The sequence below is a fragment of the Phragmites australis genome, chromosome 12 (assembly GCF_958298935.1).
Source record: "Phragmites australis chromosome 12, lpPhrAust1.1, whole genome shotgun sequence".
NCBI classification, from domain to species: domain Eukaryota; kingdom Viridiplantae; phylum Streptophyta; class Magnoliopsida; order Poales; family Poaceae; genus Phragmites; species Phragmites australis.
Window position 1 is genome coordinate 22,335,488 of NC_084932.1, and position 26,267 is coordinate 22,361,754.

Here is a 26,267-nt window from a genome sequence, read left to right on the forward strand (position 1 = left end):
GTTTAACTTCCTCTACAAAGATGTTGACTACTAAGTCCGTTATTTCAAACATGCAATTGAAGACTGGGCAAGTGGTTTGTGCTCCTCAAACTTGTTAATTGTTAGCAAAATTTGTTAGGTCATGTGGCCTATCATTATTTGTATTTCTACGAAATTGTAACAATCTTGCTACTAATGTTCTCCAACATTTGCTATAATTTACAACTTTTTGTTGGCAGTGGAAGTAACTGAATAATGGACTATCCTTAGGTGGTTTCAACTTGTGTATTTGTACCCCACCAATGTTGTCTTTCTTAATTTTTATTTCTTTGTTATGTGCCGGAAAAGTTACTAAATATTGTATTTGTTTTTGGAAGGTTAGCTTCAGTGTGACAAAGCTTGATGTGAAGTTCACATACCTAGGTGAAAGATTTAGGTCCTATTTGGATAGGTTGTGATTTTAGAGCTTCTGGCTGGCTAAGAAAATAGTTGTGACTCTTGAATTTTGGTTGTTATCTTTTACAATGAATTTTTAGCTTCTCAACACACCGAAAGTTAGAAAAGTTGTCTGCTTCCTAGCTTTTAATTCATTTCAGTCACAATCGCTTCCTCAACCAGTCAAAATTCACCAGAAGCTGGGGCCAAAAGCCAACCTCTTAGATAGTTTATGACTTTTTTTTTAAGAGAAAAGCTAGAAAAAAGCATATCCAAAGGGAGCCTTAATGTTGCTAATAACGCTACATGTGTCCAGTTTACTAGTGAAAGGTCTCTACCACGTAATGATTTAGAGGATGCTAAGCCACACTTGTTTGAATGATAGGAGGAAAGCTGATCGATGTAGTTCTCTCTCTATCTAACCCCCTTGTTTTACTTATGGGTAGCTATTCTTCTACCAATGGTGTTGTACTTGTTCATTTCAGTTAGTTGGTGAAGTTTCTTGCTCTCAGTGGGAAGTTTTTGAAGTTGCTGCAGTTGCTTCTTCTTCTTTTGGATATAAGCATGTTATACTTTAGCCGTGGTGGAGGTAAGATTTTTGCCTTGGGTAAGCACTCCAAATTTTTATAAGACTGCAAATTCAATATATAAGGATAAAATTACCAAAAGTATAATATAAATATATTAAAAAGATCTCATAATATTGTAAATTCAACAAATTAGTTTGAAATTTGCAAAAGAAGAAGAATATAAATAGTAAGGTCTTACATAAATAGAAAAAGACGATACTACTCTAGATTTTTCACTTTACGTTTTCTTATGACCATAAAAATCTCGATTATATCATTCTCACTCACATTGGAGAAAACAACTCGCTTAATGAATGTGACTAAACAACCATTCAATAACTTATCACCTATACTATTTCTCAACTTATTCTTCCTCATTGCAGAAAATAATATTTAAAACGCTTGTCAAGCGTATCACCACCTATGTTACAATTTCTCTATCCATCATTAACAAATTTAACACTTTCCTTGCCAAATAAATAACAAATTTCTTCATCAACTATTTCTATGAGCGCCATTAAGCTATGTCTGTCATAAATATATTTCAATTACACATATGTTATTATTATTAGTACTTACGAGAATTAATTAGTACCTGACTCATTGACTGTTTGGAGCCACCGCGCCATCTCGCAGCCGCCCGCCGGCTGCACACTTGCAACCTACCCACAACCATCTGCTAAGCACGCGTGGCAAGCCTCCCTGGCTCCCTACAGCCTACGTGGATATGCCCCATTGCTGGCCACCGCCGCTGCTCAAGCACGTTAGAGTTGAGATGAGAGGGGAAAGGGGATCAAGTCGACGAGTCAATGGATGATGGCTGGATGATGTCGACCGAGTGAACAGGAGAAGAGAGGCATAGGAACGTCGAAATGACCTGGGCAGCTACGTTTTGACGCTGTGCGATTGTGCCCTTTAGATTTTTTCTCTTCTTTTTTTTCCTCGTTTGTAATATACTGAGCTATATATAGGTACTACGTTTTGGGCCAAAAATCTAGTATAGTCCCGACTACCCTTTGATCCACCCTGAACTTTAGTTGGTTGATAATTTTTCGATTGCCTTTTAGAGCTCTAAAATGTGGCCTCTAAAATATTGCCTTTTCCTATCACTGCTGAGATGTATGCCTAGTTTGGACGCAATGCGATCTTCGATGCCATGAATGTATGTGCCTTGGTGCTTTCGAAAGCAAAAGGATGGAAGCTTTTGAAGTGAAACTAATTTCTGGAACAAAGGAGATCAATACAGTTAATTGTTTGGATCTGCCCTAGAAATGACCGACATGCTTTACGGGTTTTAATGGATTGGTATTGTACCATGTAAGTTGTCTAAAGTCAAAATAACAAGCCCTGCTCTGCTTATGAATGGTTGTTTCCATCATGGTTCCTTCACCAAATTCCACAAAAATGTAGATTGTGTCTGGTTTCCATCGTCGGGTGAGGGTGCAAAGTAGATGAGGCACTACTGCCGAAGAAGCTTTACTATAAAAGAAATGAATTGTTTCGGAAGTGCATGTTTGTGTGTGGACCCTAAATCCCTTTGAAATGAATTGTTTCGGAAGTGCATGTTTGTGTGTGGACCCTAAAGCCTTTTGAAAGCGTATCAAAAGCTGTGTTGTTTTCTTTTTGAAACTAAATACGTTGTCGTTCAATGAACTATTTTTTTTGGGATTTTTGACAAATATGGCAAAATACGTACGTTTCTATTAAATAGCTTTTAAAAGTCTGGTTTTGATAAATGAAACAATATATGGTAATGATTTCAAATATTTTAATGAAATAGAAGAGAATGGTTTTTCGGCTCCTTGGAGCCTCTTTGGAACAGGGGAGTTTGGAGGGAAAAATATGGAGAAAGGATTTTCTATGGGACAAGGAATTTCAGAAGTTATGAAATTCTCTTCACATTGTGTAGGAATTCCAACATTAACTGTAATGTCAAATTACTTTGAGAGTTCCAATGCACTGTTTCTTTTCCTGTCTCATTTCTCTTGCTAATGAACACCTGCGTTCAAAATTCTTGCGAGCAATTCATAAGTTTTCTTACTCATAGGATCAAAAGGCCATGGTACTCTTTTATGCCTTTTTCTATTCATATATTTTATCCGAAGAGGCCCATCAAAACGAAAAGGGGCTTGTTTCAAATAAAAAACGAAAAGGGACTCGTTTCAAATAAAAAACGAAAAGGGATCACTCCTTAACTTATCGCAGCGGTCATTAATTGAGCACCCCTCCCAAAAATATTTTATTCGCCTCAAGTCCTGAGCGAATATTATTAATACGAAAACAGCCTCAAATTTAGTGCAGCCCTTCCCTCAAACGCACACAGAAAGCGCCTCAAGTGACGCTTGCACCGGCCGGCACGCATGGACTGGCGCCGGGCCGGCAGCCCGGCGCACGGCCGGCGGCTCTCGCCGGCCGGGATCTACTCGGCGCCGGCGTCCCCGGCCCACCCTCTCGGTCCCGCCACCACGGCGTCGCCGGCCCACCCGTACAAGGCGCGCGCGGCCGCGGCGCTGGCGCACGTCATGTCGCGCTCGGCGGGCGCGCGCGGTGGCGCCAGCCACGACGGGTACGACGAGGACGACGCCGTGGAGGCGAGCGCCCCCGCCAGCAACGGGAGGTACGGCGGCGGCGGAGGCGGAGGCGGGCGGAGCCCCCAGCGCGGCGGCGCGTACGGGTACGGCGGCCGGAACCCCCTTCACGCCGCGGCTGCGAAGGACAAGTACATGGGTTTCGCTCTGCCTAAGGTATTTTACCCACTGCTACTTACTGTCTGCCTTTATTTTGCCTGATTTTCTCAAGTATTTTGGGTGTCATGCATAGTCGTTTCTCTCGTGATTCTTCCATTTCCATTTTAATCTTTTGCATGCATGCGTTTCAATTGCCGCTGCCGCTGAAATCAAGTTACTTTCCTTGCTGTTTGCCATGATATATGCATCCATCTGTCGTGTGATCTTCATTCTTTGTTTGGTTGTTTGGTTGAGTCGGAAGAGCGTGCAGTGCAGTGTTGGCGCTAGAAGCGAGCGATCTAGCTCTTGATGCTCAGTGGCAGATGTAGATAATTCTTCTTCATCCTCTTCTTTCTCTTCATTGTGCATGATAAAAGAAGAATTGTTAGAGGCTCAGGAGGGCCTCCACAGACTGTGAACTGTGAAGCAGTAGGGCCCTTTGGATCCGTCCTCATCACTTTGATCTGGAATCGAGAATTTTTTTTTTATACTAAAACTACATGGTTAGGTCTTTTGGAGCGCTAGAATTTCGCGGTAAAACCTATACAAGCCCCCATTTATTTGATTCGCTTTCTAGAGCTTAGTGAACGGGAATTAATTAGCTAGAGTAGTCAAAACCAAGGCCCGAGGTAGCTTTAGCTTCGGGAAGCCAAAAGTTTATTGCTGCGAATCCCGAGGCGGTCAACGCGGCCCATAAATGCCTAGCTTTCTTTAGGCCAGTGCCGTGCCATGCAAGGTCAAAAGGCTCCAACGCTTCGAGATCCAAGCTCAACAAGTCTGATCGACGATCAGAGATCTGCATGCGGTGGTGGATTTAAAAATTAGAGGGCTTTAATTTTTTATTTTTTATTTTTTCTTTCTATTTCTTTTCCTTTCCTTTTTTCCCTTTTTCATACCCAAAATTTATAAAGAAGGCTTGGGAGGCTCTCAAAGCCCTCAGCCCTGGGTGGATCCGCCTCTGACAGTACGTGCGGACGGACGATCCAAACAAATTCACAGGAGCTACGGTTTTCTAGCTCTTTTGTTGTACATGATTCAAACGTAGTGCGGATGATCCGAACTACTATTTGGTGCCGATGATCCCAGCACTCAACCGAGCAAAAATGGCTCAAGGTCTCCACCGCAGGCCTATGCTAATATAGAGCAATTTTAGGCATCCCAAAATGCCCTTCAATCGTACACTTAAGCCCTTCACTCGAAAAGGTGTTTTCGTTCATCTCCTTCATTTCTTAAATGCAACCAGAAACCTTCATATGCACCTCCATCCTTAACAATCTCCTCGGCGCACCTAGTTTCCATTGCAAATACGTGCTTTTTAAAATGTTACTTCCATTGCTTCCACCCAAAATAAGCTTCCGTGATCTCATTCCATATCACCTTGTCCATGATCTTGCATGTTAGTGAGTCTCATGCTTCCACTCCCGTGGACTACTTTATCACTTGCACCGATTAATCCTATAAATTACCTAGTCATTTTGACTTGATCAACTGATCATCTTCCTCTAGTATTTTTTAACGTATCCATGCGTACAATATAGATTGGTCATGACTCCATCCGGCATCATAATATTTCAATCAGTAGCGGATCTAGCTGGTGGCACATTGGGCTATAGACTACCCTAAGAATTTGCACTAGCCTAAGATCCATATAAGTGTGTAAGTTTTTTTAAGACAAATTTTAGACTTAATTATGTTAGCATTTTAAATTATTAAATTAGATCACCCTTACCTACAATTCTAGATCCGCCATTGATTTCAACCCTGAGACATATCCATATAACTCTGCTAACTAGGATATAATTTCTTCCTAAGCATTTTGTTTGATTAAAACTAATATAAATACTTTTTAAAAGAACAAAAGTACAGATACTCAATATCAAAATATCAGATAAACTTTCCGATACCTTGCACGGGGTTGAATCCTAGCAATTTGGAAGTGGCTAAAGGATTCTACAGAATTGCTCACAGCCTACTGTGCCATGCCACCTGATTGGGCCTGCACGTTCCTTCCGGCCCAGCAGAGAGCGAGCGGGCAAGTTATTGCCCGTTCATTGCTGGCCCACCCTTCAGTTAACTAGAGCTACTCTCTACTAAGCCTTTCTCTAAAAAAAGTGCTACTGAGACCTGCTCCTCCGTTCTCACGGGAGCTTAGCTCATGGTCTCATTTCTCCTCCATTAAAAAAGCTCATGGTCTCATTTCTCCTCCAAAAAAAGAAAGAAGCTCATGCTCTCATGGACAGGTCCAGTTCAATGCCTTTGTTCACCTTGCAGAGCACCCGCCAACAATGCAATTTGCTTCTAAATCTGCATCGCGGAGAGTAGAACGACAACAACAAATAGATTACATCTAATGTGTTTAGCCAATGGATTCGAGGTGTTGGCTATTAGAGGTATTCAAGGATAGATATAAGGTTTCAATTGTTGCGGGTGAGTGAAGCGGAGACTAACTAAGGTGGAGAAGAGAATTTGGCTATGTTGTCGACTAGTTTTCTTCATTTCTCGAGGATCTTATATTTTTTTTTTCACTGGATCCTTCTTTACTCGGAATTTTTACCGAAGGCCAACAGGGGATACGACACTTGGATCTAACCCCAGCGGACTCAGCTCTACCACCGAGCTTTGCCACTGGGTTTCTCGCCCGTTCACTGGGATCTCAATATGTTAGAATGAATTTTTCTAATTTTAATATATTTCTGAACATTTAAAAGAGAGATTTGTTCTATTCTATGTCCACTACTACCTCGTTTTCTCAAAAAGAAGCAACAAATTAAAAGACATTTGCGCGGTTGGATTATTCTTGAGCGAGAAATTTGCGTGGAGATATTTTATGAGCAGACGGGGAATTGGATTTTCTTTTTCTCCCCAGACCAGGGCGGGGCAATTTTATTGATTTGACCAGGTCCACGTAGGCAGCAGCTACGCGTCTTCCTGCCCCGATGACGTGTCAAATGAGCTAAACCCTTTGTGGGCCCCACTAGCCATCTTCCCCTGTTCCGTGCACGCCTGGCTTACCTGCTGACTGACAAGTGGGGCTAGGGTGCCAGTGGAACGAGGTTGGTACTACGGTAGTTTATTTGAATCACCTTTTTTGCACGCAAGTGCCCGGGTTTGTTGCCATTTTTATGAAAGTTTGCATCCAAGTCCTCAGCGATTTGAGTCACCTTTTTCCGAAACGTTCACTTGTCATGTTTGTAAATTGGGGTTTGTAAATTAGGTGTAAGACCATTCTAGCCGTCTTTTGTTACCTAACCGCTTTTTCTTCTTTCAAAAAAAAAAAGGCACCAAACATCACATAGCTGAGTACTTGAGGACTCATCTAAAATTGAATAATGAAAAGATGGCATATGAGGTTGAGATATCCAAGAACTCTTCGCAACTGATCTTCTTTTGTCTTCTTACCCAAAAAAGTAACCGCTACAATCAAGTTTGGAGGGAGTCAATCCTTAAGAAGCTCCGAGCCTATCTAAGGCTTTTCATCCACCTCATCGTTGCCTCTTCAAACCAGTGGAACCGCTTTGGCCTTATGCTAATTTTCTTAAGGAATGTAAACCGGGTCTTACGCTCCCAAAGATGAAACTGCTTGAATTTTGCCACTGAACTATCTAAATCATCGTAGAACCAGGCTAATGGTGTTGCCATGTCACCTTTTGCTGTCGAGATAATCACTTCATCAGCATACTTGTTGCTGCTGCTCTTAAAGGAAAGCCAATTTCCGATGGACTTAGTTTTTGAAGGAGTCGATATATGTGGATTTCAGTTATCAGGAGGCCTCGCAAATGCCAGTTAGGTAGCTAGAATTTCCAACCCCAAATTGGTAGTATATCTTCAAGGATTATATCAAAATGTCTCTCAAAACATATATTTACACTGAGAAGACCATAATCACGTAATTACTAGATCAACAGAATCGAGAAATATGATACACTACTTGAAAAAGATTTTGATAAAACGAGAACCAACTTCCGTATTTCCAAAACAGGGATGACATTCTTGGGACGAAGAACACGACATGGTTCCACGAGATGACTGTATCCCTTTCCGTAAATTACCAAAATCAAACGGACTGGAGTGAAAATGGACGCACACCGTCCCACTTCCATCGTTTTCCCTCTCCAGCCTTCCTCGAAACGCCCAAATCCGCAGCTTCGCTTCGGACCCAGAAGAGACGGACAGCTCGGAATCCGGAAACGAAAAGTCAAACCAAAAGTCAAACCGGCGGCCACCCACCCCTAACGCCAATGGATGGCCCCCGTGGCCACCCGCGGCGGCTGAGCTCCTCCGGCACGGCGGCGGCGTCGGACCCCCGCCGCGCTGCCGCGGCGCGCGAGGCGATGGCGCGCATGGAGGAGATGATGCTCGCGCACGCGGGCGCGGCCGGCGAGTTCAGCATCATCCTCGACGCCCCGCTCCCCTCCCTCCAGCAGTACCGCCGCAACCCCACGCCGCCGGGCGCCTCAGGCTCCCCTCTCCGCCGTGGCGGCGGTGGCGGAAGGGACGACGTAGTGCCTGAGCGGCTGCGCCGCGACGGGAGCGTCCCCCACACCCACGCCCTCGGCGACGCGGACGCCGCGCGCTCTTCTCGCCGCGGTGCGGGCGCGACCCGAGGGCGGCCCGGTGGCGGGCGCGGCGAGGAGGAGGAGGTGGAGGGGCTGGTGAGGCTGGTGGACCGGCGGAGCGTGCGGAGGCCGCCCGGCCGCGGCGAGGCGCAAGCGCCGCCCGCGAGGGCCGCCGAACGGAAACCGGAGGTGGCGGAGAAGGAAGAGGAGACGCCACTGCATCTGCTGGCGCGCGGAGGGCGGAGTTCGAGCGCGACGAGGCCCGCGGAAGCTCCGCAGGAGGTGGAGACCGCCGCCGCGAGGCCGTCGAGCCGGCGGTCGAGACGGGAGGGCGGCGGGGACGCCGGGGTGAAGCCCGTTGTGACTGTGGTGGCAGAGAACGTGGAGGACGAGGTGGATAGTGTTGGGCGGGGGAGCAGCCGAGGGAGCGAGAACGGCGGGGAGGAGGAGGCGGCGTTGCCCAAGCCGTTGGCGGCGATCGTCACTGGAGGCCGGAGCAGGAGCAATTCGCCGGCGATAAGTAATGTCAAAGATGATAGCTTACCTTTTATTGTCTCGAGCAAGTTCTTGAAAGAACTAACAGTTTAGTTTGAACAAAGAACAAACAAATCGGAATAAATTTATGCAACTGTTTTGCTGTTCTTATGCTTTGTCTGATACTATGTTAGTTTTGAAACGAGCAGATTAAGAAAATCTTTTGTTTTAAACTAAAAGAAACTAATACTAAGCATAGAGGTTGGAAAATGTAGTTTTTGAAGTTGTGATTCATGTCCCTTCTCAACTTGTTTACAGTTACTCGTGGGTGATACTTGATTGCTTTGTTACACTATTTTTCATTCTCCAGCATTTTTGAGTTACTGGTAACACCACTACACCAGTTATAGTTAGTAAATTTTTTTGCTGTATTTGATGTTTCTTGTTGATACAATTTTTTTTGGTGCTGTTGCATTTGATGTTTCTTGTTAATATAATTTAACCTTTGATGCTTCATGGTGAATGATAAAAGGAAATGAATACTCCATCTGGACAATTACTTGTCCTCTTAAGTTTTAACTTCCTTCTTAAAAGATTGTGAAGAAACTACCTCCAATCTCAGATGTTGAAGCAAGCCTATTGTTTTTGAATAATAATGTGTTTTTCAGTTCTATGAAACGGTGTGCCTTATTTCTTTTGTCCTTATTTACCTAGTTAGGTCGGAATGGTGTGGACTCAGCTGCAGCAAATCGTCCACCATCAACAGGAAGGTCAACCTTTGCACCACCAGTTGGCGTTAGCGTGAGGCCTCTACAAGCTGTGGAAATGCCCAATGGGACACCCCGGGATAGAAGGTGAGTTCATAAGCTTTTTGAGGTAATTGTTTTTTTTTTGCCATTGCAGTGTCATACTGTCAACACCTCTTCTCAAAACAGATGTCACTGCCATTCTATCAACGATTTGTTGCCCCCATGCTGTTTTCTTTAGTAATGCACAAGTTGGTTCCCCAGTGCATAATTGGTACTCATGGTTTTTGTTCTGATAAATTAGTAGATTGTTGATTGCCATACATTGTACATGGTATTAAAATGTTAGAATCTATAAGAATGTTGTCTAGTGACACTTTCTTCAGTTCCTTATTGCATAGTGAAATTCATGTTTTTTATGTTACTGATTTGTACTGTCTTTCTTCATTACACCCCAACAACTTTCTCTTGACATATAATCTTGCAACTCAAATAGGGCTCACCCAGAGTATACTGTATTTTGGACACCATGTTATTATTTTTTAATATTAAGTATGCTTGATCTTTCTTATTTTAGGTTTCCAAGAAAGCACAAATCATTCAATCAGTTTAATCAGAAATACCTTTTCTGCTGTTAATCTTCATAGTAGAGTTGCTACTTTTTCCTCACAGGAAATTAGTCTGACTTCCTTCTCAACATCTCTTTTTGCTGAACAAATTTAGTTAATCCTATAAGTAGCAACAGGATTGTTGGGATTGAAGTTTTATGTTGTAACATCCTGTAGGGCTATCTATCCTGATCCAACTTATGCCCAATCCGCGCGGTCACGGGACTCACATGACAGTTCAACAGTAACAGAAGAGGTTTGTCCTAAAGTTTACCTATCATACCTTCTACATTCTATAATTGTTCAGTGGCCTTTATGCAGAACTAATAGTAAACTGACAGAGAGTGTTCATCAATAATATTGAATTAACCTATTCCAATGAAGAAATCTGACTAATGCTGCTTTTCTTTTTCAGCTTGAGATGCTAAAAGATGAGAACGTAAATCTTTTGGAGAAGGTGTGCTATGATTCTTGCATGTATTCTAATGAATTCAATGCAAATGGAAAATAGAAGTGTCTTTCACCTCCCTTATGAAACTTGTGATAATACTCTGTTTTCCAAATTCAGCTTGGACTAGCAGAAGAGAAACTTAGACAATCTGAAGCCCGGACAAAGGAGCTTGAGAAACAGGTATCTTGTTTAGCATTTCACTCAGTTACTATTATCCACTGTTACAGTGAGATCTCTTATTTAGTAATCTATCTATCTTTGATTCGAGCACTGATCTTATTTTCCCAGATTCTCTTTCATTCCTGCAGTGATACTCTGATATAATAGATAGTTATGTAGCTTCTTTCAGAGATCTGGGACTGTAATACTGTGTTTGAAGTGTTTCTCATCATGCATCATAGAATTGGTTGATAATATACCTTTTCAAGTGATCAATCAGTACTCAAAATGTTAAAAACAGATTATTGTTTGGTGGCATAATCAAGATGGTATATTTGTTTCTTACAAATGTATTATAGTACCATACTGCCAATGCTCATATGAGTAGCGTGTCTCGCTTTTAAGTGGCATCTGCAAACACTTGGGTTCAGTGTCATCTGGTTAAACTAAAATCAGTACTTCCTTTTCTAATGAGTTCACTTGGCTAATTATTTTCTTTTGTATCACTTCAAGGTGAATAAGAAGTAACATGGCTAGTGTGATTGGATAATTTAATTGTGACGAGCACATATGATATTAGGGGTGGAAAATGGATGGCAGTAATCCGTATTATCTGATATTCGTATATGACAAAATATAAATTTGGTAAGGAAAATCCACGTCCGACTGAGAAACGGATAAAAATATAGATATATCCGATTTTTTTCCCGAATATGGATATGGATGTGGTATGCAAAATCTTGGCGAATACAGATGCGGCTTCGGATAATATTTGAATCCGAATATGCAGAAACACCTCTTTGGAATCTAATTAGTTGGCCCATTCTATTCTTTCCTCTTGATCTCTCATCTAATTCTTTTTGATTTGGTTGCTTTTGTGGGTCTGAAGTACTACTACTTGTCAGTGGTCACTTAGTTATATAATGGAAGTAGGAAGAAATGTTAGTTCACATTAATGGTCAATAATCGCCTAACACACAGTTATATATGATGTTAAATGTCAATTTGTTATTAGCCATGGCTCATGAGATCCGTGAACAACTAAAATACGTGATTCCCTATGTTGAATCGTCGTCATGCCGTCATGCTCGTGTTATATAAAATCATTGTTCCGGAATTTATTGTTAAAGTTGTAGGATACTCACATTCAACCGAAGTGAATAGATATTCGGATTCGAACAATCTGATTTGTATTAGTATTCGAGGATATTCATAAGTTTTAAAATATGGATACTAATGTGGAAAGTGCACTATCCAATCTGTATCTGATCCGTTTCCACCCCTGTATGATATCCATTTCATATCGTTGTTGTCTTATATATGTTTAGGTTGCTAATCTTGGTGATGGGTTATCGATGGAAGTTAAGCTTATGAAAAGGTATTCATAAGTGCATTTTGGATCTCTTGCATGTTGGTTTTGCTATCACATTATCCATGACCTCCAATTTATGGATGCAGGAGGGAGGAGATGCTTGTAAGAAAGGAGGTACATGTTTAATATAGCATGTTTACCTATTTCCGTTGACAAAAATCATTTGGATTTTCTAAAAAAGATTTGTAGAATTGCTAAATAACAACTGTATCCATTCTGAAAGTGTGACAAATGATGCACTAGGGTTTCTTCATTTCATTGTATGAACTGACCTGATAATACGGTGTTTGATCTGATTTTTGTTAGAATATTTGCTACTCTAGGAAACTTTCTTTACCTGCTAGGTTCTATGGAAGGACATGACATTGATACATATGTTTTCCTGGAATAAAACAGCAAGAAATAAGAAAAGCTCTTATATCCAAGAATGGTAAAAGCGAGGAACTCACCACTCTTCAACAACAGCTACAGGTAAGGTGCTAGCCTATGCCTTTCAGATAAGAAACATTATTAGTTCAACTATTAGTAGTCAGGATTGTTGTTTTCTGTTTTAGTCTGCAAGAGAAGAGGCAGCTGCTGCTGTACAGAAATTCAAAGAAGTGGAATCCAAAACAAAAGACTTGCATACAATGACACGCAGGATGATCTTAAGCAAAGACGAAATGGTTAATTTCCTTTTCACTTTTATTCCAAAGATGCAAATCAAACATAGATGTCTATTTGCTTGTGGAAGTGCTGACGCTAAGCGCATGATTGTTGTACAGGAAGAAGTTGTCATGAAGAGGTGTTGGCTTGCTCGTTATTGGGGCTTGGCTGTTCAATATGGTAATTCAAAAGATAAGGAGCTTTTTTTGCAATGAATTTTTAAAACGAAAATACATCGGCACCCATGAGGACGCGCGTCCTCAATATCTCAATAGCTTCCACCTAGGGATGCAAGTGGGGTTACCCAATGGGTAGTTCTAAGTCAGCACTTAGTTCATTTTTTTCTTAACTTAATTGGGTGGGAGTGAATCTTTAATTCATTTTTTTGAGTTTTGGGACGGCCCAATGACCTAGAAAATACAAAACTTGCATCCCTACTTCCACCGTGTCGAGATTCTCAGCATAAACTGAATACTGGTTTTGTGTGACATGTAAATCAGTCTTCCTAATGTACCTGTCATTATTGGATTCACAATAACAATGTTCTGTTTCCTTGGTTTCTAAACTCCGATCAGAAAGCAGTGATCAGATTCCCCATTTTCAAGTTATTTTACCAATTGAAGCCTTTTTAAGTGAATTTTTGCAATTCTGCAGGCATCTATCCAGATATCTCCATGTCAAAGCATGAATACTGGTCTTCGCTTGCACCTCTTCCGTTTGAGTATGTAATATCTGCTGGACAGAGAGCCAAGAATGGATCTAATCATAGTGGCAAGTTATCGACCGTTTTACTTCTCAAAATCAAAGTTATAAATATTTAATTGATGTCTATAATATTGTGAAACAGGGAGAAACGGTTTGGAAGATGCAGACAAACTTGTTCATGATCTAACTGTCACAGCAGGGGAAGGCAACGTAGAAACCATGCTTTCTGTTGACAAAGGACTTCAAGAACTAGCTTTCCTGAAGGTGCTTATCTTTTCACTTTGTTTTCATCCACGTATATTTTGCATAATAATTTTTCAGCAGTTACCAGCACCTCAGGTAGCCTGGTACTGAAGAAGATTTTCTAGATCAAAATTTGCCCTTTGTCTTTTTTTCTGATGCTCTTTTGACACTTGTAATTATTTTGGAGGTCGAGGATGCGGTTCTTGTTGCTCTTGTCCAACATCGTTGTTCTAATGTTGCTGAGTTAGCAGATCCAGGTCTCTTGTGTCGCTTTACCTGTTTGTTATTGATAATGTATCAAGAATACTTTTTTCAAAAATTATTATTGAGGATTCATTATTATGTAATTAAGAATGAATTGACCATAACTCCTTCCTTGCACATTTGAGAAGCTAACGCACGTTTATGTTTCTGTGTTTCACATATGCAGATATTAAATCATCTGGTGATGAAAAATTCATGGAAGCATTTGGTACAGTTATCTATTTATTTTTCTGTTATCTACATACAAATAGCTCTGAGCATGATGTTCTTTGATCAACATTAGTTGGCTGTAGCGTCAACCAATGCAATATTTGCAATATTTGTTCAGTTGGGAAAACTTCCTGATGAATACTGAATCTGATTCTGCAGACCTAAGCAAGGAGGAAGAGGAAGATGTACTGTTCAAGCAGGTATCCCCTTCCCCCCATTTTTTTTCTCTTAGCCTTTGATTTGAATCGGCAAGTTGGTTGATTCTGTGCCAAGTTGGCAACAAATCATATTGCTTCATTATGACAATATCAGCTCTTGTACATTTAGCTCCTTTTGTGTTGGCATCTGGTACTATATTTTTCTGCACGTGTAGCAAGATTTTCTGAGGTGAAACTGTAGAAGGGCCATCTTGTAAGGTTATTTGCTAAATGAATTATCCTTGTCTATGTTGGTAGTATGTTGGTGTTCATATATTTAATTAGAGTTGCATGCTCTTAATACTTAGAGAACACACTAAATGGATATCCTTGTCTCTGTTGATTGTATGCTGTTGTTCACATATTTAATTAGAATTGCATGCTCTTAATACTTATAGAACAAAAATATTGGATCTATAATCTAGGGAAGTTTAATCACCACCCCACCCCCACCCCTCACCCTCCACGCGAATCTTCAGAATTACTTGAGCAAGCATCAAGCTTCTAAAATGGCTTTACTCTGTTTGTCCCCTTCAATTCAGTTACACAAGACAATTCTGTGTGCGTGCCAGCTTCTAAAATTGCTTTACTCTGTTTGTCCCCTTTGATTCAGTTAGACGAAAGACAATTCTGTGCGCATGCCATGTCAGTAGATTTACTAACTCATTATAATGGTGTTGTCAGTGTAACTAGCATGAGGGTTCAAATGAACAAAGTAATTTAGGTCACGGAATAACAATTTTACTGATGGGTGGCTTAATTCACCCCTCAAGTGTCTTTTCCAACATAATATCACATATACTGTAAAAGCGCCTGAAGTCATGATATATAGTAAGGTCATACTTGGTCACGAAATTATTATAGTTGGTGTTAATGAACCTAACAATCGGGAGTAACATGTAATGCTGACATAATTTTTTTAACAAAGGATTAGCTGGATGATTTGATATGATTTGCTTTTCATTAAAGCTCAAGTTACCAAGTAAACTTATTTGCTAACATGTCTGTAGTATTTCTTTAAACATTTCTAGTAGATAGGTTATTTTATTATTTTCTGTTCCTGTTGACTAGCACAGCTTGTGTGTTGACTTTCAGTTCTTCGCTGTTGACCTAAATAAAAAAAAGGAAATACGAAGCATCATAGATCTTAATTACACTCAGTTCTATAGGACAGAAAAATCAGAGCATGATAATGCACAATACAACAAGAACCACCTTATCCCAAACAAGTTGGGGGTAGATTAGAGATGAAACCCACAAGATCTAATGAAAAAGATGTGAAAACAATAATGATAACGAGGATACTAGTAATAGTAGCAAAATAAAAGTAATAACGGTAGAAGGAGACTGATGCATAAGTTATGGTTCTAGTGCGTGGATTGCTAACTTTCACGTGCTTCTATCCGTGGATAGTTCTTTGAGGATATTTCATTCATTTAAATCTCTCTTTGCAGACTCCTTCCATGTTAGTTTGATTGACTCCTGTCTCTCTTCATATTATCAGCGTGTCTTAGTATCTCACTATGCACAGGTGACTCTAGAGAACTCTGTTGGATATGTCCAAACCATCTCAACCGATGTTGGACAAGCTTTTCCTTAATTAGCGCAACCCCTACCCTATCACGTGTATCATTATTTTGGATCCAATCTTTTTTTCTATAGCCACAAATTCATCGCAACATACGTATCTCTCCTAAACTTAACTGTAAGACAATGCACAATGCAAGTTACAAAAATAGTTGTGCAGAGAGTAATGAGAAAAAGAGCACCATTTTTTTTCCTGATGTGGATCACAACCACATGCTAGATTTTGTTTTTAGTAGATTTTTTTGTGTGTTTTCTGTTCCAATTGACCAGCACAGCTTTTGTGTTGACTTAGTTCTTCGTTGTTGACCTAGGGGTATTAAGTACCGCATGGTAGATTATGTAAATGTTAATCGCCTATGTTCTTCAGTTGTTGCCTATCATCTTCCATTTTATGACAATGCCAATGACCCTTAACTTTGGTGCCACCTAGGCTTGGCTCATCTATTTCTGGAGAAGGGCTAAAACTCATAATGTGGAAGAAGATATTGCCGAGGAGCGATTGCAGATGTGGATTGATCGACATGGCCAGCAACCAACTTCACATGACGCTGTAGATGGTATGTTCTTGTACATTTCTCCTAAGCTAATTGTGCTATCCTTTTACTGAGAAAAGATGCAAGCTGGGAGAAGCTGATCGTTGCACAACTTTAGAGGAATGTGCATTAGCAAAGGATGCACCTTTCGGTATCAAAGACATATACTAATATACTATTCCTTTTTCTTCAAGTTAAATTTTATTGTGGCAGTAGGTTAACTGTTTATCATGTTAAAATTTACATTGGACTTACTACCATACTTCTCGTCAGTTTGTCTACTCGAGTACACATTGCTTGGTGATTGGTAACCTGAAATGACTAGCTTGGCTTGTTTAGCCCTAGAATTCTGAATCCCTGGTCTAAAAATAGAAGATTTACAGTGAACCATCATTTTCACATGAATAGAGACATACTTTTTTATATCATGTTCTCGTTATCCGAACTGTTTTTGGCAATGTCTCTTTTAAACGTCCACTTACGCGGATAGAGCCATTTGACAATTGTCATTGATCACCGATGATTTCTTTAGGCTTCAGGTTGGCGCCATACTTGCTAACGTCAGCTGACCATCAAGGTCGCAGCGCTGATTGATCATGAAAATCGATCCAGAAACAAATTTTCCTGCCTGCATTTCCGTTTTCCCCTTTCTTAATACACATTTTCTTACAGTCGAGCAAGGTTTGCACGAGCTGAGGAAGTTGGGGATCGAGCAGCTCCTATGGGAGCTTTCCCGCCATGAGGTGAACAGCACGAATGGTGTGGAGGCCAACATCACGAGTGGTGATCCGTCCGATGACGAGGACCTGACCTAACAGCCTCAACCAAACGGCGGCCGTCGCTCGAATCCAGCTCAGTCATTCATGTCTATCGTACAGCAACTGTAGAACATTGTAAACATGTTTCTGGTTTTGCTTTCCAGTTTTGACACACAAAAAACAGTTCATCGATTCTTTCTTTTCCTTGTACATAACTTGCACCCACTGTGTTACTAAAGCAGCTTGAAGGGTGCTGATTAAACCTAGTGAATCAAATGCATAGAAAATCATGACACCTGCTGTCACTGTTTCTGAATCACAAGAGGTCCCTTTTGCTGTCAATCTGGCCGAATTAGCAGTAAGCTAAGCCCTTTTCGCTGGACTAGCTTGTGACAGGCCTGATGACAGCTCTCACTGGGCTCTCTACATGTGATATCTAGTGTTACATAGATATAGATGTTGGAATCTGAATTGGATTCGGGTGTTCGATTCGGTAAAAGAAAATTTGGATATCGAAATATAATTTGGAATTTGACACGGGTTCGGAATCCGATTCGGGTTCGAGGTGTCTGATTAAAAAAAAACAAATTGGACAAAGGTGATATCCACCAGCTCCCTAGCTCTTGCTTCGGCTGGAAATTTCTTTATTCCCATCCATGTCATGTTCTGGAAATGTGACGGTTTTGTTTGATACTTAATCCTGAAAGATGGATCAGCATTATTTTTTATTGGAGTATGATTTGTGTTTCTTCTTGGACTGTGATATTTTTTATATGTTTCTTTCCTAGGACTATGCTGATTTTCATGTGGAATTGTTTATGTTTGGCGCTTCATGGGTCCATAATTCATCAGTCTGCCGTGCCTAGTAGATGGCGATGATTAGCACGGATCATCAGGACCACACGATCCCCATCCAAAGGTCTCGAGTGCTCTCTGCGACACTCGCATGATTCACGACCAATCACAAGTGACCGTTTTTTAAGTTGTTTTTGGCTACCCGGTTCTTTTTTAATCCTGAGAAAACCAAAATCAAGAGATGTCGTCAGAGTTATTTCATCGCAGTTTTTTAATACTATCGAGTCAACGGGCCCCACCTGTCTGTGACGTGTGACTCGACCGTCCACATAATCCTGATGATACCCTAACCTTGGTCACAGACAGCTGGGCCCTTGACGGCAAAGGCCCACCGCCTGCGGCGCGAGTTTTGCTGGGCTGTGACGACAAGAAGAAAAGCTGCTGTCCGGTGACGTGGCGAGACGTGATGATGACTCACACGCGCCCGGGGAGGACCACGAGATCTCGATCCGATGGCGGCTAGTGCGCTCTCCGAGGCAGCCACGGGCTCACATGATGCGTCTCGGTATGGTGCTGTTTGTCTTTGTCCATTGCTGGTTGTTGCATATCTGACATGTAAACTGCATTTCCGTCTTTCTTTTTTCAGGGAAAGAATATATATTAATTAACACTAGAGTTCATGCATTCATCATGAATTAGAGGAGATATAATATTATCAACCTTCTCTATTTTAATCATGGTCGTACCATGACGTTTCTGTATATGTATTAGATGGCATTTATGATGTACAAAAAGCAAACTAACCCTAATGACAAAGGCAGATCTATCATTGCAAACAATGACGGATACAGACCTGTAGGTGAGGGGCTCTCTCTTCTTTCTCCTCCATCTCTAATCTTCAATAATAGAGCTCCAGCTCTTAAGATCCACCACTGATTCTAGATTGCTGTTCATATCCTCTCTTGGTCTCTTTGAGTTGCATTTGCATTAGATTAGATTGCAGGCCGCTGTTTGCTTTGGATGCATGCAGGAACAGAATTATAGCTAGCCCTAACAACACACAGCTGCCTCTCTCACATCGGCTGAGCTTCCATAGGCCAACAGGGGCCTTGGCCCCCTTACTTCAAAATTTTGTTGAAAAAGTATTAATGCTACAACTTAATTGTTAACTATACACTAATCCTTCTCTGTACTAGCCCCCCACCTCAATTCCTTGTCAAGTTCTGCCACTGCTCACATCGATCACATGCATGTATGCATGCAACACCCATATGTGGAAAAGCTGGCTCGATGCAAACTCTCATATACCTCAGAGTCAGTAACTACATGCGTATGTTACATTCCTAAAATAAACATGCATGCGTGTGTTATAGGGCACGACTGCTGGTGCTGGCGTGCCAACCGGGCCCACCGTTAGTGTCTGCCCGGGTCTACGCAAGCAAACAAGGATATGCAAGCTGCAGCAAATCATTTCGGCCACCAAAAGGTGCGTGCCGATGCGCATGGTCCTCACCACTTTGTTCGTTAAGATATATTTTTTCCAAATTATTTGTGTATTTCCCACCGTTTCATTTACACGCTATATTTGGTGACCTACTTCGCCTGTTCCAAATATTTGTGCATCCAACTCTTCTCACAATGCACCAAATATAAATCCATCAACGATTTCGAGCCACCTTTTTACCTCTAATTTCTAATTTTGGTCCTATATAAATATACATAATTAATGGAGTAAACAAATAAACCATGTTAATAATGACAATCGAAGGGCAATGGAGTCTTTGAACCATCTACCACTACTGTAGAAACTCCGTTCACTGTCGGCTCTAAAACCCCATTCACTGCCGGTTGTGGAGCCGGCAATAGGCAACGAGCAGCGATAGTCGAGGACTATCACTGTCGGTTTAGTGGACCAGCAGTGAAGGGGATTATCACTGCTGGCTAAAAAATTTGGCCGGTAGTGATACCCAGGGTATCACTGCCGGCTGAAGCCTTCAGCCGGTAGTAATTCGCTGGAATCACTGCCGACTGAAGGTTTCAGGAGGTAGTGTTTTCCCACTCCTCCCTCATCGGTCCTCCCTCTCTCTCCTCGATCTCTCCGTCTCTCTCTCAATACATGCATACAATGATACATATATTTACTGTAAATCAATAATAAAAACGCATTCATTAATACATAGTAATGAACACATATTACAAGTCAGGTATCGACAAACACACACACACATATATAATAGTTCTCACAGGTCACCCCCTAAAAAGTCGATCAAGTTGAGCCAGTCCAGTATCCCACTACCTCTCCCGCGATGAGGACCGCATCTCCGTACTGACGACTGATGACGTGTATACGTCCGGAGACGTCAGGGAGCCGATGGTGGTGGAGTGGAGGACATGACCACGCTTGATCGACCGCAGTGTCTCCTATGCTGCAGGCTTGCTGGCATGTCAAAGACATCAAAGTCCAACATCTAAACGCCTCTACGGTTTGAGCCTTCGGCCTCCTCTGCAGTACACTGACGGACCACCCTCTTGTCCTCCTCCTCCTGGACATGCTTACGAGACGCTGCTTCTTACTCCTCCACAGTGCACAGCAGATGGGCCAGCATCTGATCCTCCTCCTCTTAGACACGCTTACGGAATGCTGCATCTTACTCCTCTATAGTGCACAGCTGACAGGCCAACCTCTCATCCTCCTCCTGGGCACACTTACTGGCTGCTGCTTCTGGCTCCTCCTTTGCATCATCATTGGAAGGCCATTCTGTTGGAGAGTGGTCCGACGATACCAACTTCGCATTATACATAGTAATTCATGTCATTCATTAATAAATAATAATTAATGTTATTCATTAATATTGTGTCAATTGATGAAATATAATACATTGTCAAGCCCCTTGGTAGCCTTCCTCCTTGTCACATACTCTCTACTAGAAGGTACGGTATCATCTGAAGGTCTCTCACGCGTGGACGGCACGATCGGTTCATGAAACTAACCGTTTGGGTTGATAACATGTTCCAAAAAAAACCCGACCATCTGTTCTTGAATGACATGTATTTCTGCAGGTTGTAACACACTTGTGCGTAGTTTGGAGCGCTACATTTGAAGAATCGAAAGAATTAGTCCTTAAACACATGTAGAAATTGAAAAGAATGCATTGATATGTTATTTCATACCTCAAGATCATTGAATCTAACAGTGTCTCCGTCCGGGCTGAATGCGTGCATGAAAGTAAGAATATAAAACGCACAGAGATTGTTGATGGGTGGCTGCCTCATACACTTCAAAAGGAAAGGATTCATCAGTGGAATGAATTAAACCTTTTTATTTAGTAGGAAATACAAGACATGAATATGGATTATGTACCAGAAAGTCGGTTTTTACATTGTACTGCTTCCTAAATGGAAAGTAGATAACACTCTTTTTATGGTATCTTGTGTACGCCCCGTAAGTAAATATGAATACCAATTAAACTTAGATACAATCGTTGAGAAGATTAAATGATCGAGTTAACCTGTTTAGCATATCGATGAGGTGTTGGTAAGTCATCTTATCTCTCTTTTGTGAGTCCAAGACAATGATCTTGCTCAAGTCTGGGTGAATGACAAAGAGGATCCAATGAAAACTGCAAAATATATCACCATAGCAAATTAGTACTAGAATCAAGTTATCCATAAAATGAGGATGCCCTTGTGCGCAAACACGTACTCATAGTTGTAGGATAAGAAAATGAATTTCTTGTATTGGTAGTGAAGCAGGCATTTCAATAAGTAGTTCTCGGTAAAGTCTGGATTCTTTGTTACAAGTTTCTAGTTCATAAGCCCAGGATCGATGAATCCTACTTTCTTATCTAACTTCTGTTCGTATGCTCGGATCTCCATTCTACAAAAGAGAGAAGTTAGCTATGCAATTTCAAGGTCATCATATAACGTGAATTATATGCATATGTCACTTACAGAGTCCACACTCTGACTATAGCCACATCAAGGGCATCTTCCTTGTACAGTTCATATAAGTGCAAGAATTCCAACCAAAAGAAGTCATCCCCGTTGAGAAAATATTCATTTTTGTATCTTACAGGGAATGCCTAAAAACCCAGATTGGACTACTCCAAGTACCACTGATGTAATCAGCGCATTTGAGTTGTAAGGTTTCTTTCTATATATGGTTTGACCAAAGGTTTGCTCAACTCAAACGGTCATGTAACATCCAATTTTGATATGTCCACTCCCACAATAAGTCGTGCTAGTTCCTTTGCTGTTATTCTTGAATCAGCCAGGAAGTATACAATGCTTGGAGCATCCTTAATGATTGGATATGATTTTCTCTTGGCCTGCTTCTTACTGATGCGTTCATAGTCAATCGACGGCTTACTTGAAGCCGTCCCTGTCTATTTAACTTTGGCCATTTTCATGAAACAAATTCAAGGCATCTTCAGGCACAACAGGCTTCGGTGGATGTGGCGAAGGATGGAAATGAGTCGTGATACTGGCATCCATAATCTTTTTGGTTTCCTTATCAGTGAGTGAATAGATACCATTGGGCTCCACCAATTTTTTAGATGCCACCGACTTCTTAGATGATGTCATCTGCTTGGATGTTGCAGAGCCTGATCTTATTTTCTGAGCTGATGGCTGGCTTCTTGATGGTGCTGGCTTATTGAGGCGATGGACTTCTTCGAGGCGATGGCTGAGGAGGTGGACTTCTTTTGGGAGATGGCTGAGGAGAGGGAGATCTTCGAGGTGACTGTGGCCCAGAGTGTAGTGGAGAGTAGAGATTCTCGAGAGCTGTCCCTGGTGGAAATACTATGTAGACTTTCTCCCACACGATGAATGTGTGCTCATTCTTTCCTACAGTGTTCACCCCCTCCTCTGCGGGGTAGTCCACCTCAACATGGTGGTACTGGTCAACTGCCTCATCTACTTTGACCATGGCGTAGCCCTTCGGTATTAGATGTCCGTGCAAATATTCATGAGAGCCGTGAGGATAAGCCACGCCGAAAGCCATCTTGATGGTAATGTTCCTAGCACCAATGTGTAGTTCACACAGTGTTCGTGCTGTGATGAGGTCCACAGCATAAGTGATGGAATTAGCTCTCGAAACTCCCATGGACGCATAGCTACTCCGACGACCACCGGGGCTAGAGCACGCAACATTAGGAGACGTCGGCCGTTCCTGTTTGCTCACAATGGCACCCTATTCACGCATGAGAGCTTGTCGTACTGCTTGTGCTATTTTTTCTATATGTTTCCTCTCCTTTTTTTAGCGCTTGTTCAAGCACTATCCTAGCTTGTTCTACCTCTCGTTATGTATCATGCTTTACTTGGGATCTCTTTTGACTCTTGTAACTATTGATGTTGCCTGGGAATCCATATTTCCAACCTATCACCCCAACGCCTCGTGTGCGACCACCGTGCTCCTTGTTTCCCAGGGCCAAGGTGAGCTCGTCTCTATCCCTGTCTGGCTTGAAAGAGCCTTGTGCATACTGCTCGTGGGCTTCCATAAGCTTTTTTGCAAGATCTTGCGTCACTTCCGGGTCTTTGGAGGTTGTAAAGGATAAGCTTTCATCAGACGAGTAAGAAACACCCCTCCCAAGAAGGAAGTGTGTCGATCGTTCACTCCAGCCCTCCGTCTCAAGCGTGGCACCTCTCTCTCGTAGTTCATCTAGCTGTTGTTGCCACTACCTTTCTTTCCTCACGTACCCACGACTGTGAAAGTCCTTGATGTCGACTAGAGGGGGGGGGGGGTGAATAGTTGAATTTAAAACTCAGCAGCGGATCAGACAGTGTCCGGAGACTTCGGTTCAATCTGGATACTCCAGGTTCCGAAGTATCCGAGTTCACCCAGATTATCCGGACTACATAGGAACTCGAAATCAAAGTAAGTTTAAGTGAATCTACTAAAGTGTACAAGTTACCACTATATCTCTAAGATGGATATGTTCCTTCCAACAATAATCCTGCACTCAAATACTCACAAGCAACAATATTGAGGAAAATCCTCAAATAACAATTTGAATGAATAACTTGTAAGAAATTAAATGGAGACAAGATTTGTTTTCGAAGTTTGACCACCTCACAAAGAAGTGTCTACGTCTCCGTTGAGGAACTCACAAAGAGCCGGATCTTTTTCAACCCTATCCTCATCCAAGCGACCACAAAGATCGAGTTAGGGTTCTTAGTCAATTCGTGGGTGATACAAATTCCCTGTGGCACTCCACAATGATTGGGTCCTCTATGGGTGACCTCTTGTCGTCTAGAAGCACAAGGCTTCAAGAGAAAAGAACATAAATCGCAGCTTGGCAAGAACTCAAAATGCTCAAAGATTTTCTTGTTGCTCTCTTGCTTCAAATCTCACTCCCCAAACCAAACTCACAAATCTTAGCAAAGATTAGGCACTAGAGGGGTTTGGGAGGGCTATTGAATGCTCTAGAGAGTGTTTTTGCACTGGTGGTTCAGCAGCAATAAATGAGAGGGGTGAAGAGGTATTTATACTCTTCCCCCAAAAATTAACCGTTACTGTGCTATTCAGATAGACTCGGAGTATCCAGGTTCACTCGGAGTCTCCGGGTAGCACAGAAACTCACGCACCTAACCTGTCAGAACTAGCCGTTACACTGACCCGGAGTATTCGGGTTCACCCGGAGACTCTGGGTAACACTTTGAGAAAAACCGGCTAGAACACTAGTTCTGAGAATGCCCGGAAGGTCTGGAAGCATCAGGACTCAAAGACTCTGGACCAACTTGGAGACTCCGGCTAAAAACCTTGGCTAACTGAGAGCCTTTCTCGGAGTCTCACTCGGAGACTCCGAGACTTAACAGCATCCAGAGTATCCGAACTAACCCGGAGACTCCGAGCTCAGAATTAAAGCGAAACTGAGAGCTCTTCTTGGAGTCTCACTTGGAGACTCTGGGACACCTAACAGAGTCTAGAGTTTCTGGACCAACCCGGAGACTCCGGAACCAGATAACTCTGCCCTATTTTCCAAGTGTTCGTGAGTGATGGTGTCTCTTAAAATTTGTTTTCACAAAATACTTTGAGCACTGAGACACTACCAAGACTACAAAAAGCATCCCTCTTTATAGTACGATATTCCTAAACTCAAATTTATAAAATAAAAATGAACTGAACTCTATGAGTTTCTTCATGCCGCTTCTCCTTTCTTTATGAGGGACATTGACTTTGGGAGGGCTATTGAATGCTCTAGAGAGTGTTTTTGCACTGGTGGTTCAGCAGCAATAAATGAGAGGGGTGAAGAGGTATTTATACTCTTCCCCCAAAAATTAGCCGTTACTGTGCTATTCAGACAGACTCAGAGTATCCAGGTTCACCCAGAGTCTCCGGGTAGCACATAAACTCACGCACCTAACCTGTCAGAACTAGCCGTTACACTGACCCAGAGTATTCAGGTTCACCCGGAGACTCTGGGTAACACTTTGAGAAAAACCGGCTAGAACACTAGTTCTGAGAATGCCCGGAAGGTCTGGAAGCATCAGGACTCGAAGACTCTGGACCAACTTGGAGACTCCGGCTAAAAACCTTGGCTAACTGAGAGCCTTTCTCGGAGTCTCATTCGGAGACTCCGAGACTTAACAGCATCTAGAGTATCCGGAATAACCCGAAGACTCCAGGCTCAGAATTAAAGTGAAACCGAGAGCTCTTCTCGGAGTCTCACTTGGAGACTCCGGGACACCTAACAGAGTCCAGAGTTTCCGGACCAACCCGGGGACTCGGGAACCAGACAACTCTACCCTATTTTCCCAGTGTTCGTGAGTGATGATGTCTCTCAAAATTTGTTTTCACAAAATACTTTGAGCACTGAGACACTACCAAGACTACAAAAAGCACCCCTCTTTATAGTACGACATTCCTAAACTCAAATTCAAAAAATAAAAATGAACTGAACTCTATGAGTTTCTTCATGCTGCTTCTCCTTTCTTTATGAGGGACATTGACTTCTTTTAACCTTTATCAATGGGACCAAAACCTGTTCATAAACTTGATAAACCCATTAGTCCCTTAATCGTTTGTCATCAATTAGCCAAAACCCACAAGAGGCCTAGATGCACTTTCAGACTGTCGACTTTGTGGGGGTACAGGTTATTCTTTGAGTTTGCTTTGTTCACCTCACTCAACCTTTGTGCTTCTTCCGATAACTTATACTCCACAAAGGCTTGCCAATGATCTTCCAATTGTGGCCATTTATGGAAATCTGGTGTTGTACCTTTCTGCACATATGTTCTATTCAGTGTCCCCTTCC

General features: G+C 42.0%; 1 protein-coding gene across 2 annotated transcripts; it reads left to right on the top strand.

The window, feature by feature from the left end:
• The first annotated feature begins 3,312 nt into the window (after positions 1-3,312).
• LOC133886650 (coiled-coil domain-containing protein SCD2-like) lies at positions 3,313-17,510 on the top strand. 2 transcript variants are annotated; one of them, XM_062326388.1, is made up of 17 exons: positions 3,313-3,727; positions 9,454-9,593; positions 10,271-10,349; positions 10,509-10,550; positions 10,662-10,724; positions 12,032-12,081; positions 12,162-12,189; positions 12,472-12,546; positions 12,630-12,740; positions 12,840-12,900; positions 13,375-13,495; positions 13,572-13,689; positions 13,856-13,925; positions 14,099-14,140; positions 14,302-14,342; positions 16,357-16,483; positions 17,132-17,510. In XM_062326388.1, exons 1-17 carry the CDS (start codon positions 3,344-3,346, stop codon positions 17,272-17,274), a joined length of 1,695 nt encoding a protein of 564 aa, XP_062182372.1. In that variant the 5' UTR covers positions 3,313-3,343; the 3' UTR covers positions 17,275-17,510. The 2 variants fall into 2 exon arrangements, with proteins under 2 accessions (XP_062182372.1, XP_062182371.1); XM_062326387.1 differs by lacking the exon at positions 3,313-3,727 and adding an exon at positions 7,843-8,785 and having other exon boundaries at positions 9,458-9,593.
• Positions 17,511-26,267: the final 8,757 nt, after the last annotated feature.